Here is a 15,820-nt window from a genome sequence, read left to right as displayed (position 1 = left end):
TGAATGGGTGGAGCTGGGCAATGACTCGAAACGACAGAGATACAGTATCTATCAAGTCACACAGCTCTCCGACTTGGAAGTTAGCGAAGGGGGTTAGCAACTGATCCAGGTTTATTATAGAAATGTCTTGTTGTTGCAACTGTAGTGAGTTTCAAAAAAGAACTGACACTAATATAGAATATTTATTTCAACAAGTGACTCAACTTAAGGAAATCCTGGGGTAAGTTGTAAACGGACAAATACACATTTAGGAATCATGATTTGTTTCCTAGCCTACAGTATACATGTATACATGTATTGTTGGATTTGAACTTAATAACACTTTTTGCAAAAAAAGAGAATATAATCCTTAAAAAAATAATAATAAAAGAAAATTGATAGTGGACAGTATTCTGCGAGGATGGTTAAATTGCCGACGGTTTTGTTATGGTTATGTTCAAACATATTTTTGTTTCTATATTGACAGATTATGTAAACAAGCCTAACCCCATATATTTTCTGAAACTCGGGGGATAAGAGATTTTTTTTAAAAAAAACTCGAAATAGCAATTTTGAATCTTGGGGAAATGGTAACTTTACTGGGGATCAGAGACTGCATCAAACTGATACTCCAGAGGCGTGCCGAACTGAATTCAAACACAAAGTATTTACTATGTACACATTATGAGTAGAGCGGCGGCTGAAACAATTAAATGTGCCTTGATGCTTTATCGACATTAGCGCGCCTTCCTCTGCCGCTCCGAGCGTCTCTGCTGCTTGGTTTCCTTCCCGAACTGTACTTCACTGTTCTTAATGCAAATGATATGCTAAAGAGTATCGTGTGTCCCACAATGCTAGCTACACTGATCAGTTGTTACGACCAGAATTAATCATGGTAGCGCCCACAGAGGAGCAACTAGTTCTCACACTTGAAATTAAGCATTTCATGAAGAAATTTCTTGTCGCCACCATCGTGCTGAGAATAGCCATCATCTTTCTTCTTTTCTTTCTCTCTTGAAGAATCGCCGCCCGAGCATCAGTCTGAAACGGGGTTAGTTACATGAAGTAATCAGAGAAAGCTATATAAGGTTTCTTGCTTACAGAGAGAATTAAAAACTACGTTCTAAACCTAACACCAAATAAAATAAAGGGAATAAAAGACAGAGGCCCCATGTCAACTTGTATCTATGTTAATATATTATTAAGCTGTTGTCATGGGAAATTTGCCTCGAGGTATGGCACAAGCCCGGTTTTTGGGGTGGAACCCCATGGCAGTCGAGTGTTTTGATTTATCCTTGTCTGTTGAGGAATATGAGGTCAGCACGAGTGGGAACGTTTGGAGGCATTTTAACATTGTGATCGGTGAGCGAGAGATAAACCTGTTTTCCAGAACCTTTAAATTAAAATATAATGTGGAATTTTGCTGTACTAATATAGCAAACTATGGGTCACTATTACATGATATAAATTATCATGTTATGCACGAATGTAAGAATTGGCTTTCTGTGGTGATGTACTTTTTTCTGTATTTCTATAATCGTTTGCGTGATTTATTTTAATTGCAATTATATGTCCTGCCCACTATTACAGTTTTGTTACAGGATACTTTAGTTTATCTCTAATGTAATTGAATCACAGTTGTACATATAGACTGCCCTGTTGTCAGGCTACGTACTAAATTCGGGGCCACTTTACTTTTCAGATAATGTCCCAAGATCGCTTAATGCTTACAGTAAAAAATGTATATGTAAACCCATGAATAAAAAAATGACATAACTATTTTAAGAACTAAAGGTTAGGTTAATTAAAGGTTAAGATCAATATACATGTACATTTTATATAAATTAATTCACACATAAATAAGTACATTACATTTAAAATTACCCTCAGTGACAAACAGTAAAACTATACAAACAACAAACTATAAACAGAAAGAAAATGGTAAATTGGATTTAAAGTAAATTAATTAGGATTATTTAAATTCATATTTCATAGTTGAGAAAATACAAATTAAGCATTTAAAAGCATTTAATGAAAATCATTTGAGTATGTTTTTTAAACAAAACCGTATACATAAACTTGCTCATTCTCCCTCACCCTAAAATGAACTACATAAATTATCTTTATGTTTTTTTTTTAATGTTTAATGCCGAACGAAAGCTGATCATTTTAAAAACTGTGGATGCAATCTTACTATCTTTCCCTATACCCACAATGAACCTCTGTATAAATAACAAAGTGTTTTTGCACCATGTGCATATTCTACATTGAAAATAAAATACACAGCTAAAAGAAGGCCAAAGTCCTTTGTGATGTCACCTGTTTCCTCAGCTAGAATTTATTTTCCATCTATTAATTCTTTGATCTCCCTGTAAGCTAAAAAGGGTTGCCCGTGATGCCCGGTACTGGAGTTGGAACATATGTACTCTGAGTTCAGCGATGTTAAAAGAGTGTTTTTTTCATTAAACTAGTGGTAGTAGTGGCGAGGGGGGAGTGTGCGGGAGGGGGGTTTCCCAGTGGAAGTTTTTGAAAAAAGGGATTAAAACGGTGCATTGTGGCACATTTGTGCATGGCTTAAGCAGTGGTCTGCTTGTAGTGTCTGACAAAGTACTCCCATTAGTGCAATGAAGGAGCTTTATTTCAGCACTGCTAACAGCAAGGCAAGATCAACAAGATGATAAATGGACTTTGAGCATCAAAGCCCCTGCAACACTGGCTGAAAATGTGGTGGAATTGGTGACCACACCATTGATTGTGCCCACTTGTAATATGGGAAGCAGCATGCTGCAGCTCCCATGCTCAGTGTTAGTAAAGTCCTGATCTGAGACCATGTAACACAGACAGCTCTTATTACATGTTACTGTTTATTTTTCAGAAAAAAAAGTTTCAATTGCATCGAGTTCATTCTTCTATTTATGCAAAATACACCACAGCAAGCACATTTCAATACATTTTTGATATTTTCATTAACACAATCTGAGAGCTAAATTTAATGAATGTGTTTTTTTTACTGCAATTAAGTAAGCTGCAGTGCATTTCATTTTTTAATTCCCTTAATGTTTTTATTTTTTCGAAGCAGTAGACTTCCAAAATACAGTCCCAATTATTTCTATGTGTTCTGCTTTCACCTTAAAATGGTCAGTTTGAGAAATAAACTTAAGTTTTCCCTGCAGCAGCTGAACCTGCTTTAGTCCATCAGCTACATCACTGTTTTTCATGATAGTAACATGTTCTTTTTCTAAATTTCTTGAATGCAACTGTACATTTTAAGCTACATTTTTACACAACAATACTACTCACACACATTTGGTCACCATCACAACTTGTAAGAAACTATACATGAACTCCCAAAATGACAAGCACCTATGGGTACATAGTTTACGATATGATAAAAGGAATACGCTTCTTTGTTGCATGTGTCTAGCTATTATGTATGTATCTAACAGTGCGATAATAGGACAACAAATGTACTAAATGATAATACCCAAAAATATTATTTTTAAATAAAAGCAGCCGGCGGTGGATTGCGCCGGTCGCCGGCTTACTTTTGACAACCCTGTTAGTGTGCGTAAAAAACTTAGAATCCGGTTTAAAATACTAAAGAGAAAGGCTCGTTAAAAGCCAAATAATTACTTACTTGTTTACCATGACATTATTTATTCCTTGTAATATTACAGTTACTAGGAAATTGTGCACAATAAAAACCCACCTAACACAACATTATCCAATTACTGGTTAGCCATGTTGTCTGTGCAGCCAATCATGAGTCTTTTGCGGCCGTGACTCGAGTCTGAGTCCCGGACTCGAGTCCTACAAGTCTGCTATTAATTAACAGTTTAATTTGACTTTACCTTTGGAAATTAATTCAATCCTTTATCCTTAATGTTTGCTGTAAAACCCATTTCATGGTAGCCCCTCAATAGGTTAAATGATTGAGTAAATGTATAGATATCATTGTAATATCGCCAATGTATTTTATTTAATAAAAAAGCAAAATTGTTGTACAAATATATTTCTCCACATTTTATAAGTTTTGTTGAGTATTTCAATGTTAATAAAAACACCTAAACGTTTTTTTATATTGCCTTCCAGTATCATTTATTGTTATTTTGTTTTATTCTGATATTGATTACAAAGACGAGGCCATGAATGCCAAGACTGCAAGATGAACAAAAAGAAGCTTGAAGATGAAATTCAGAAAGCAGACCAATACAAGAAAGATCTAGAAGATTTCAAGCAAAGGTACTGATTAATTGTAATGAAGATTATTGTCAGTGACACTTGAGTTTTTTTTGTTTTATTTTATTTAGCTAAATCCCTGTTGAATTTGATGTGATGTTATTTAGGTGTGATGACTAGAATGAAGTAAGGAAACACCTTAATTACACATAACATAACTCAGCAGAGGTAACATTTTTATGTTTTTTTTTTTATATATCAAAAAATGTTTCTCATCTACTTCCGTCATTACCAGAACACAGTTAAAAATTGCTGTATAATAAAAAATACAAATAAAGGCTTGTATATTATTATATACATTATTAATAACAAAAAAGAATTAGAAAAAAATAAGAAAAAAAATATTATAAGCCATATTTCTTGACCAATAAAATTAAAGTTAAATTTAGATTTGTAAAATACCTAATTTTGACCTTGCATGTTTTTTTTTATCAAAAAAAATGTTGTTACCTAAAAAAATTATGCCAACCATTTACATTTGTTGAATAAGAACTCCTCAGACCTTTATTAACATAAAACTTACTCCTGTTAATACTAATGGAGTTTTATTTATAAAATCAATACTTGTTATGGTAATTACATTAAAGTTACAGTAATGACAACACATTACAGTAATGATAGTTATGGATTTAAACAGTGATTTAAGTAGTTTGTAATGACACTACACAGACTTCAAATGGATAATTTATTACAAATAGTAAAACTTTATAAGACTTTCTAACTAACACCCATGAACACCTATTTTATACACATGTGGCTGTCGGCTCCAGACACATTCCCACGTGTTTTAACGGGGAGAAATTTAACCCCCTCCCTGCCAACCCAATATTCCCCACACAAACACACACTGGCAGAGCTTCCACCCTGCCATACTGTTACAGTACCTGTAATTTTTATTTTTATTGTTAACATCCTGACAACTTTTTACACTTATACCTTTAAAGACTGTTTCAAAGCTTGTTTCAAAATGTCCGCTGTAGTGCACTGATAGCATAAGGATGATTGCAGGTAATACGGCAATAGCAATCCATGATGTGCGGAACAGAAAAGCCAGAGCACTTGTTGTTATGTTTTTTTTTTAATTGTTCTTCCTGCAGTGATTTAGAGGATAGCTCACAATCCCCAGTGCACTAGAGCAGACATTTTGAAAAGAGCTTTGAAACAGACTTTAAATGTATAAGTGTACAAAGTTGTCAGGATATTAACAATGAAAAGAAAAATTACAGGTGTTATTTAAACAGTTCTAGCAACACATGGGGACGTGTAACGCTACATTTTTCCAAACCCCGCTACTTACTCTTTAATGTAAGATAGTATTGAGATTAGTGCTAATCAGGATCTGTGAAACCAGCTGTAAGTGTTGATCAAGAGTAACATTTCACTGTAACATTTCACCCCCCCCCCCAAACACATTAAAAAGCAATCGTATCCTGATGACTTTTAAAACAAAGGTGTTTAAAACCACAATGTGGCCACATTAGAGCTCTCAAACTTGTCAGAACTCTCAGTTCATTTGGTACACAACATTCCTTATATAAGTCTCAAATGTCCAGTGTTGAAAGAAACACATGTTTTAGTAAACTTGTCTTTTTATTGGTTCTACATTTGGTTTAAGAAATCTGTTTGCAAGCCCAGCTTTCAGTTAGTGTTGCACTTTCTTGGTCATTTCACCTGGTGGTCATTTCACTTGGTCACTTCATTGGCTTCTTTTTTGTCATAAACCAACCAGTTGCTGCCCCTGTAACTGACATGCCTTCAGCCAGAAACATGTTTTGACCCAGAAGACACTGCTGAGGTGAAATGACCCACTAAGAGTGAGTGCAAATAGATAACATGAGAGTAAGGCATAGAAACTGATAACTTATATCACATTGCATGTATATCACACTGCGCTTATATCACATCGTATGTATATCACACTGAGCTCGCTGAAACCAAAACATTTAATCCTGGGGTTAATAATACAGTCTGTATTGTTTATACTGGCATGATTATTTCATTGTTTTTTAAGGATGAAAGTCAAGATTTCCAAAGAGATTGGTGTCAGGGGAGATTTGTCAGAAAACATCAATGACCCCTGCAGAGAGACAGAGCTTCTGAAAATGTACGAGATTCTGAAGAACCAAACCTGGAAACAAACAAAAGAACGGCTATTGAGTAGAAACTTTAAACATTTTTTTGAACTTGTAGCTCAGATCATAAAGGTTAGTTGTTGTTTCCTAATTTTTTGCAAATGTATTACAATTGGGTATATCAGTGTGCCCTTCTGTTTCTATTACCTTGTTGAGTGTCTGTGCCTCGCTGTTTTCAACGCAACATCCAAAAAGTTTCTGTCAATTCTGATTGCGATCCAAAATGTAACAGTTTAATGCTGTTTGTCAATGTATACTTTATACTTAGGGCTTCTGGTTTTCGGTTTTTATTCATTACATTTTTCAGTGCTTATTTTAGCTATTTTTGAGTTTTATGTAAATAGTTTTTTTCAGGGCTTTCGCTTTTTATATTTATTATTATTATTATTATTTATTTCTTAGCAGACGCCCTTATCCAGGGCGACTTACAATCGTAAGCAAATACATTTCAAGTGTTACAATACAAGTAATACAATAAGAGCAATATATACTGTATGAAATTATTGTTTTCAGTTACTTTCCAAAATTCTTGGATTTTTTTTCTGTCACAATATGTATGAACTCAACAGTACTTGCACACTTCAGTTGTACTTTCTTTCCTTTTCTGTCTTTCACAACAAAATCCTTATGGTCACAGACATATTCTTCTGGGGTTTCTGTGTGTTTAGACATTTTTTTACATTTCAACACCATTTTTAATTCAGTTTTCAATTCCACAAGCGTGTAAATACTCCCTATGATGGAACTGTAATAGAAAGCAAGAACAAGCAAGAACAATCCTTCGCTTCTAGTAATTGTCACCTCGTTTTAAATCCTGCACGGGTGTTAAAATCCTCCAATAGAAATGTATGAATGTGCTGCCACTCAGTAGTATTTTTGATTGTATAGTTGATTTCATTGTATTGGGGGTGTTTTATCATTTTTTCTTGGTTAAAACCGAAAATCAGAAGCCCTATTTATACCCTCTTAATTTGTATAACTTTTCTTTTCATCTGTTTTCTATATAATGATCCCATGGACAATTGTTCTGCAAGATTTTTCTCTAAACCAATTCCCCCATACCTATTTGATAAAATGAGAGTGCTGTGCAATCAATTTGGAATAGTAAAAATAGAGTACTGTACATTTTGCCATTCATAACCAGTTCACTTTCCTTATTTAACATGGCTGTAGTTTGTTTTGTTTCCTGTTTCATTCTGCACTTATCCATAGGATTTATCATTGAAACATCGTCCAATTGATCCCTGTTGCAAATAAATAATACATTTATTCATATTAATCTAGATATACAAATAAACAAACAAACAAGAAAAAAAAACAGCACAGCGAAATATGGACGGGAAGAATTCTGAACCATGGCTAGCCACACAATATGCACACCTGCCTCCGTAAGTGCACTGTGCTGATGTGCTGTACAATAATACAATGTTCTGATTCCTAACCAATGTCAGAAGTGCAGTGGATAGATAACTTACCTCAGATCCGACAATGGAATCAGGCTGTCAGAATTTTTCATCTTTTTAAAAGTATTAGTCTTTTAATATAGTACTGATGGCCTTTGTTTATAAATTGCATTATTTTTTTTATAAATTTAGTCATTCCCGGTGATTTTTACCCCAGTTTTCTCCCCAATTTGGAATCGCCAATTGTGTTATTAATCCCGGTTCACCGTTGCACCCCCCCCAGCGACTCGGGAAAAGGAGGCTGAAACACGCGTCCTCCTCGGAAACGTGTTCCTGCCAAGCCGTCATTTTTCGCACTGCGGATCCACAGCGAAGCTACCAGACCTATAGTGCCAGAGGACAACACAGAACTGAATGGTTCCACTGCAGACCAGCAGGCGCCCTATAGCCACAGGGATTGCTGGTGTGCGGTGAACCGTGGATTGCTGTGCCAACTTAAGCCCTCCCTACTCGCTCAGAACCCCGATCATGGTCAGCAGTGCCATAGCCTGGATTTGAACCTGCGATCTCCAGGCTATAGGGCGCATCCTGCACTCCACGCGGAGCTCCTTTACTGGATGCGCCATAAATTGCATTATATAATTCCAGCTTAATGCCTTTTCGTGCATGACTTGCAATGACAGATCTGCATTAAAGTTTGTGTTACAGAACACCGGCAGGTCCCCAGGTTCTGTGGTCTGCACAGTTATCACTGCACCACAGTCACACTGGGTTAAGCAATGTTTTTTTCTTTCTACAGTACATACTTTGTCAAGTGGCCATGCAGTAAAGTCACAGAATCAATCTTCAAAACTGCACATTTGAGACCGTATAATGAATGGATGTGCACTAACGGATATAGATAGCTACAATTACTTTACTTTTAAATATAATACAATATCATAAACACATGTAATAATTGATTTACAAATACATTATTTTTGTGTTATAGGAAACGTTTAATACCTCCGAAGAGGACATGCTTGCTAGGATAATGAAAATAAAGGAAGCAATCATGATCTTACCTACAAGTGAAGAATCCAAAGAAAATAAATTGGTCAGCCAAAAGGTATATTAGAATACTGTTGTTGTAATTGTGTTACTACATAATATATGGATGGTACTCATTGGTTCACTACCCCATAACACAGAATCCAGCTTCTCTGGATATATGTAAGAACTTGTGTGACACACGGATGACCAGACAGACAAACATACAGGGTGCTTCCATATCCTGTACCCCAGATTGTTCATAACTTTTGCTAAAGAAGCAAGCCGTCCACTAGTTATATGCAAAACTGTAAGTTTAACAGGCAGACATGGACAGAGAGAGAGAGACAGCCTATGAGACAATATGGAAAGCCATTCTCTCAATATATGCAGATATTTAAACTAGGGGTTTTAATTGATTAATGATTAATCACACCTGCGGGCTTTGATCAATTAAAAAAATTAAGGGTACTTACTGGAAGGTATACCCGATATTTCACAATATCTCAGAATGAAGAAAAAAAGACTGCAACTTTCAACTTTCAGTGCTTTCCTTTCACGGCAGTACTACAAGTTTATTCTATCATCTTAGTCACAAGTATGCTGATTTTTCTTTTTATTCAATTTATTGTCAGAAAATGAATATTGAAAAACTTGTTTGTTTGACAAAATGGCTGGCTTAGTGATTTAAATGACAGTTTATATAGTTAGTGTTTGCTGTTAGGAGTGTTAAAACGTAAGCTGAAGAAAGCTAAAGAAATGTCCAATGCTGGAGAAGTTTCTTTTTTTTATGTTACATATAACCTAAAAGCTAAATTAAAAATGTAATCAGTTTGTGTTATAGTTTACTGATTTATAATGTTATGTGCTGCCGTGCTTGCAGGGTGGCGGAGGAGTTATTAGGAAATCCTGGGTTGTCATACAAACATGCAGTCAGTGTCTTACTTTGGCCTCTTCAAACTTGCAAGAATATCAGTTCACATTCCTGTATGCATAATTGGAAAAGGCATAATCAAGTTACTGTGTATCCTGGAGACACAATAATTAATGTTACCTGGATTGGTTTCACAAACATCTGTCTGGAAGGGGTTTTCTTTCACAGATCGGTCGGCTACAATAGCTTTATGTTAATACTTTGTATTTCCTGTAATTTCAATATTATTTCATATCACTAGCAAACAGGTGTGATTAATCGATTAATTGGATAATACATCGGATGATTATTCGATCAATAGAAAATGTCAAGATTAAAACCCCTAATCTAAACTGTGACTGTGTAAGGGAAAAAAAAAAAAAACATTCATGGCATCTCAGGTTATTTACCTAGCTGCTACTGTACTGAATATTGACTCATTTGCTCTTCCTAATTAGTTTCTAAAAAAACGTTATTGTTGTCTGTTTTTTAACTGTAGCTGCCCCAATATCTCAGTGTATCCCACCCTCTCTGTATACATCAGAAAAAAATACCTTCATATAAATTAATTATTGTAAAGGGAGAATATGTTAGGATTTTTCTAAACAAGTTGTTTTTAAGCTTTCAGATGACATGGAAACAGCTATTAAAAATCTCCAAAAAAGATTTTCAAGCTGCAGCATGGATCTCTACAGGGAGCTGGCAACGGTAAGATGATAACTTGCATCAGGAATAAAATATACACACTTCTGTTCCATATTTGCTTCCTTTTAATCTAGAATAAAAGCAGAAATTAGTTTATGTGAAGTACCATCTGCAGAAAGTGAAAAGCTGGTATCTCATTCCAATACAACATATCGAGAAGAACGGTAGTTCCTCGCACCAAGTTATCAGCGAAGCTCGAGAACTGCCAGTGACTGTCTATACAGCACGGATACTTTACGTGTTTTCAAGGTATTGGCGCAGCAAAAGTAAATCAGCCAAAAGCACCATTCCACATTTAATTAGTAGTTCCCAACACTCTTAGGTGAAATGTAGAAAAACAGGAAATACCTGTCATACAGTAAGAGAAATAGGTCGCCAAAGTAATGTAAAAATGTCCATCTTCTTTTTATGTAGACCCCAGGCACTTTTATCCATGCATATGTATATTACAGGATATCCGAGTTTAATGACAATTAACTTATTTTGTCAACATAAGGTGCTTTCAAACAGAGGAGTTATGACGGTTCAGAACCGCCACTGAAGCGGCTTATAGGTCTATGTGAATTGCCTATACCGCCACAGAACCATCATATTTTATGCTGTCTCTGAACCACCTCGCAAGGTAGTTCAGAGACTGCACTGAACCGTCATAACTGCCTGTGTGAAAAGCGATACCGCCACTGAAGCGCTATAGTGGGTGTGGTTTCAAAGTCAACATGCCACGTCACTATAGTGTAGGTAAGGGGCGTGCATGCAGTGCTTAATTTGTGCCGGGTCACAGCCCCGGTACCTCTAGTTTAAAATCTCATAAAATTCTTTATTTTTAAAATCTCAACACAGTTGCATTAAGTCCGCAAGTTCTTGCGTGAGCGCTGAAGAGAGACATCCGCTGCCACGTTTGTAGCCTGCTTTAAATTACTTTACTGTTTCAGCTTGAGTGCCTTTAAGTAAGAAGACACTGGCTGCAACTCTGTTGGCGTTTTTTTATACACCAATAAGCTCACTTGATTTGAAAAAAACGTCACGAACGATACAAGCAACTTCTTACACTACTTGGTTTGAATTGTTAAATGAGTAGTACACAACAAAATATGAAAGCTGAACATTAATTTCAACAAAGAGCCATTCAGAGCGGAACGGAGACGGGACAGACAGTAAGTATAAAAACTACACAGATGAGATGATTTCTTAAATTATTATTTTTTGTAAAAAAAAAAAAAAAAAATAGCGAATGGTTTTACCAACGTTTATCCTATATGAATTTGTTTCAGTCAAACTCATATTTTTTGGGAATTCAACGTTTAACAAGCTTTACTGATTACAATCGAAAAGTAGCAAGCCTACCTATAACCTTCAGTTTGCAATTAACAAACTCGGACACCCTGATGTCCGGTTTTTAAGTGAAACGCATAAGAAACACCAGCCTTCCTATAACATTTTCTTTGACATACATTATTTGCTTAAACAATTTCCACTACCTTAGAAAAATGTACTGTTTAGTACTGATCTGTACATTCTACTTTGTCCCCAGCATTTGAATAATGCTGAAGACAACGAACATAACCATGTGATGTAAACAGTCCAAGTTGCAGTCATGTGACCCCATCAGGCTACATACTGTCGGTATTTTGCAACCACAGAGCATACTTCTTATACCTCCAGTCACAGGAATTAGAAAGATATAATTTATAATGTGCAGATACTTGGAATTTGTGACCTCTACTGTGCACCACCAGTGAGTGAGCACACTTTGACGTGATTTTACCAAAGTTTCTTTTTTCCTTTTAAGAAAACGTAGGCTACTTACCGGTACATGTTATGAAGAAAAAATACATTTTCAATAGTTTGTTACAAAATACAGTACTAGTATGAATTATATACAGTATTTCTATGTTCGTATATAAACGTTTAACATCTTTCGTTAAATAGACTCACAATTAAAACAATGTATATGACATATTTGGTATAAGAGTATCATAACTTTGTACGGGGATAAAAAAAAAAAAGTTCTACGAAGCATCAGCAAGTGACAGCTAAACGATTAAGCTAAGGAGACTGTATTAAAAGGACTATGCTGTGCAAAAAGCAGCACAGCATTAACAGTACGTAAGGTACTTGCATAACGATTTCTGTTCAGTTTTCAACTTGCCTAAAATTACCGGTAGATGGATGCTGTTTGCAATCATTGTGCTTTTAAATATGTTATAAATGATGATGTTTCTGTGATTTCATATTAGTTCAGTAAAATATTACTTGTAGCATAATGCATTCTGTTAACAGTAAAGGTATATTTTATGTAAGGACTGTGAATCACCACCCCGCATAATTGTTAAACTGTATTACAGTATACTGCACTTTTGATAGACCAAGACTGACTGAGAAATATGTTCGGGTTTGGTCTGTGGAAAAGGTGGCAACTCTACCCTGAGTACTACTTCCTAAACATGGAAATGTTACAATATACTATATGAACAGATCAAGCTTATTATGATAGTTTGCAAAATCAGCTGAAAACTTTCAATACAATTGGGATAATTCATAATCATTATTTGCAAAATTGTTAAAAATTATAACTTTACTGCTATACTAAAAAAATGAAATGGATTTTATAAATGTAAGTATTTTAATATATTTTATTCATGTGAAAAAAATGAATATATATATATATATATATATATATATATATATATATATATATATATATATATATATATATATATATATATATGAATGAAATACTTCTTAGATGTTGCCACCGCCGAAGAAAAGATGGCAAATCTCAAACGTGTGTCTCAATTATCATACTTTATTCATTAAAACAAGGTAAGAACAGGTATGCTGACGCGTTTCGACATTGAAAACAGGACTCATTACATCTATTAAATGCACCCGGTACTCATTGTCATTTAATGCCATTATCCAATTACTTGAAATAGTAATCTAGCAGTCAATCCATTCAATTCACATTGCATATACTTAACAATCTTATTAAACATTGTTGTTGATTCAACAATCCTCCCGGAAGACCTATTGTCGCAGATATAGGTTCAGTTATTGAACCACTATGTCAATATATAGATTTTTTTTTTATTTACAACCCTTTGTCCTTACACTCTCTTTATTTGTTTCTGATGCATGTGATGTTCTTAACCGTATTAATGAAATCAGGGTGGTCCCCGATAATATTCTTATGTCACTTGATGTCACCAGTTTGTACACAAACATCCCACATACAGGGGAAATGCTGTCACTTTCTATTTAAATTCCAGACTCACTCACCCTCTCAACAGTGTGGAGTAGTGGTTAGGGCTCTGGACTCTTGACCAGAGGGTCGTGGGTTCAATCCCAGGTGGGGACACTGCTGCTGTACCCTTGAGCAAGGTACTTTACCTAGATTGCTCCAGTAAAAACCCAACTGTAAAAATGGGTAATTGTATGTAAAAATAATGTGATATCTTGTAAGAATTGTAAGTCACCCTGGATAAGGGCGTCTGCTAAGAAATAAATAATAATAATAAATTCCAATTGTTTTGTGTTTGAAGGTCGTTATTTTTCCCAGATAAAGGTTACAGCAATGGGTGCAGCATTTGCTCCCAATTATACCAGTATTGGAAAGTATGAGTATTAAAACATAACGGCTGATCCTTCATATGGGATTTTGGGAGGAGAAATTAATCTACAATAATCACCTCTTTTTAACGTATCTCTCTATGGCTTAGGTACATTGATTTTGTCTTAATATGGCTGGGATCACGACTCTACTTGATAATTTTGTGGATTATATTAATTCTGCAAATATTCATTTAAAATTTATATATAAATTTGATCTAGATAGAATACATTTTTTATACTTAGAAATATCTAAAGGTAAGAACAGCACCTTACAAACTACTGTATTTAGTAAACCAACAGATCAGAATTCGTTATTAGTAAAAAGTCAACATCCTTGCTTACGGGTAAAAAGGAACTGTAGCACAGAGTCACAATTTGAAATGAAATCAGAAGAAATGCACTACAAATTTATTACCAGAGGATATGACGACCATATTCTTAAAGAAACAATGTACAAAGCTAAAGATTGTGATTGAGAGATACTTCTTAATTTACCTCCTAATTTGCATAAACTTTTTTTTTTCAGAAAATACTTAAGTCTAAATTACAGCTACATATGGGGGATTATGGTCTGATCCGTGATTTCACCGCTGAATGCTATAAAGTGAGCTGTTTGATGACTTTGCACATTCCTCCACTTCAGCCTTCCTGGGAGTTCCATACAAGTGGTGAAAGCAACAATCAAGACAAAATTCTCTTTCCAGCTATTTTACATAGCAAGCTTCTGATTGTAAAAGCAGAATTTTACCCTATGTAGATGACTTAAATACAGTGCAGCGGAGCTGTAGCACAAAAACATAATTTACAGCTTTCAATATTCTTATGATGTGATGATGAACATACAATAATACCCATGCACAGAGGCTTCTGAAAGTCTCTTGACACAGTGCAGATTTATGATGTGTGATTTTTGTGGACAGCATATAACTTCATTTTCTTTGTTATTGTTTAAATACAGCATTATATTTACTCACATGTTGCTCTGCCTCTTTAAGTTGAGTTTCTTTAATTTTTAGTTACAGTGGCAGCTATTTACATTGTTCATGTTTTAGCTGCACATAGATCTTAATTAAAGGTCTTTTGAACACAAGGTTGTGGTGTCAGAAGACTTATATTTATTAATGTTAAATGCCACGTATACTGTATTAAATCTGTTTTCTAATAATTAGTTCAAATGTGATTTTGCTTCTCAGTTGAAGGCTCCACTGATAAATGTATTTAATCTTATACAAATTGTTAGCAACATCTTCCAGGGTATAGCAGTACTGTAGACTTGGTGGGCAACATCAGCTTAAACATTGTATGTTTGTATGTTGTATGGTTATTTCTGTTTTGTTTTTTGTACTTTTAGCAAATCATGATTGTATATTGCTAAAGACATGTATGCAAATGTATGTATAACTTTTATTAAATAATGGTATTTCTGCTTACTTGCTGCATATTATTTATAAAAGCTGATGATATTTCTTAAATACATTGATTTGAAGAGCCAGCATCATCTATAATTATACAGACATTTAGCAAATGTTACTATGTCTGTATAAGAGAATCTGGCAACTGGAATGAGTTGCTCCTGAACTCAGGTCCTTTAGCACGTAAATACAGACTATATCAAAAAGTGAATAAAACACAGTTACTGAGTAATTGAAATAAAAAAAATTGCAAACATCGTAAACTTGGAATGATTGCAAACATCATAAAATATTTAAAAGATTCAGAAAATAAATCTGTATTTAAAGGGAATGTTTATGGTTCATAAAGGTTAAGAAAAAAAGTGTCCTATCATTGTGTGCAAGTTTTCCGTTACT

At 34.7% G+C, this 15,820-nt stretch overlaps 1 protein-coding gene across 1 annotated transcript; it reads left to right on the top strand.

The window, feature by feature from the left end:
• Positions 1-44: 44 nt before the first annotated feature.
• Positions 45-15,442, top strand: LOC131736932 (uncharacterized). The gene is made up of 6 exons (XM_059022748.1): positions 45-220; positions 4,117-4,221; positions 6,230-6,422; positions 8,745-8,861; positions 10,317-10,403; positions 14,539-15,442. The coding sequence occupies exons 1-6, from the start codon at positions 123-125 to the stop codon at positions 14,767-14,769; spliced, it is 831 nt and encodes a 276-aa protein (XP_058878731.1). The 5' UTR covers positions 45-122; the 3' UTR covers positions 14,770-15,442.
• Positions 15,443-15,820: the final 378 nt, after the last annotated feature.

The sequence above is a fragment of the Acipenser ruthenus genome, chromosome 4, assembly GCF_902713425.1.
Source record: "Acipenser ruthenus chromosome 4, fAciRut3.2 maternal haplotype, whole genome shotgun sequence".
NCBI classification, from domain to species: domain Eukaryota; kingdom Metazoa; phylum Chordata; class Actinopteri; order Acipenseriformes; family Acipenseridae; genus Acipenser; species Acipenser ruthenus.
The sequence above is the reverse complement of the archived record's forward strand: the minus strand, read 5'-3'. Positions and strand labels throughout refer to the sequence as shown.

Bases quoted from the DNA above. Each gene is read 5' to 3' on its own strand.
- LOC131736932 (XM_059022748.1), top strand. From the start codon at position 123: ATGTCTTGTTGTTGCAACTGTAGTGAGTTTCAAAAAAGAACTGACACT. The intron at 6,423-8,744 runs GTTAGTTGTTGT...TTTGTGTTATAG, and splicing joins TTGTAGCTCAGATCATAAAG to GAAACGTTTAATACCTCCGA. The intron at 8,862-10,316 runs GTATATTAGAAT...GTTGTTTTTAAG, and splicing joins ATAAATTGGTCAGCCAAAAG to CTTTCAGATGACATGGAAAC.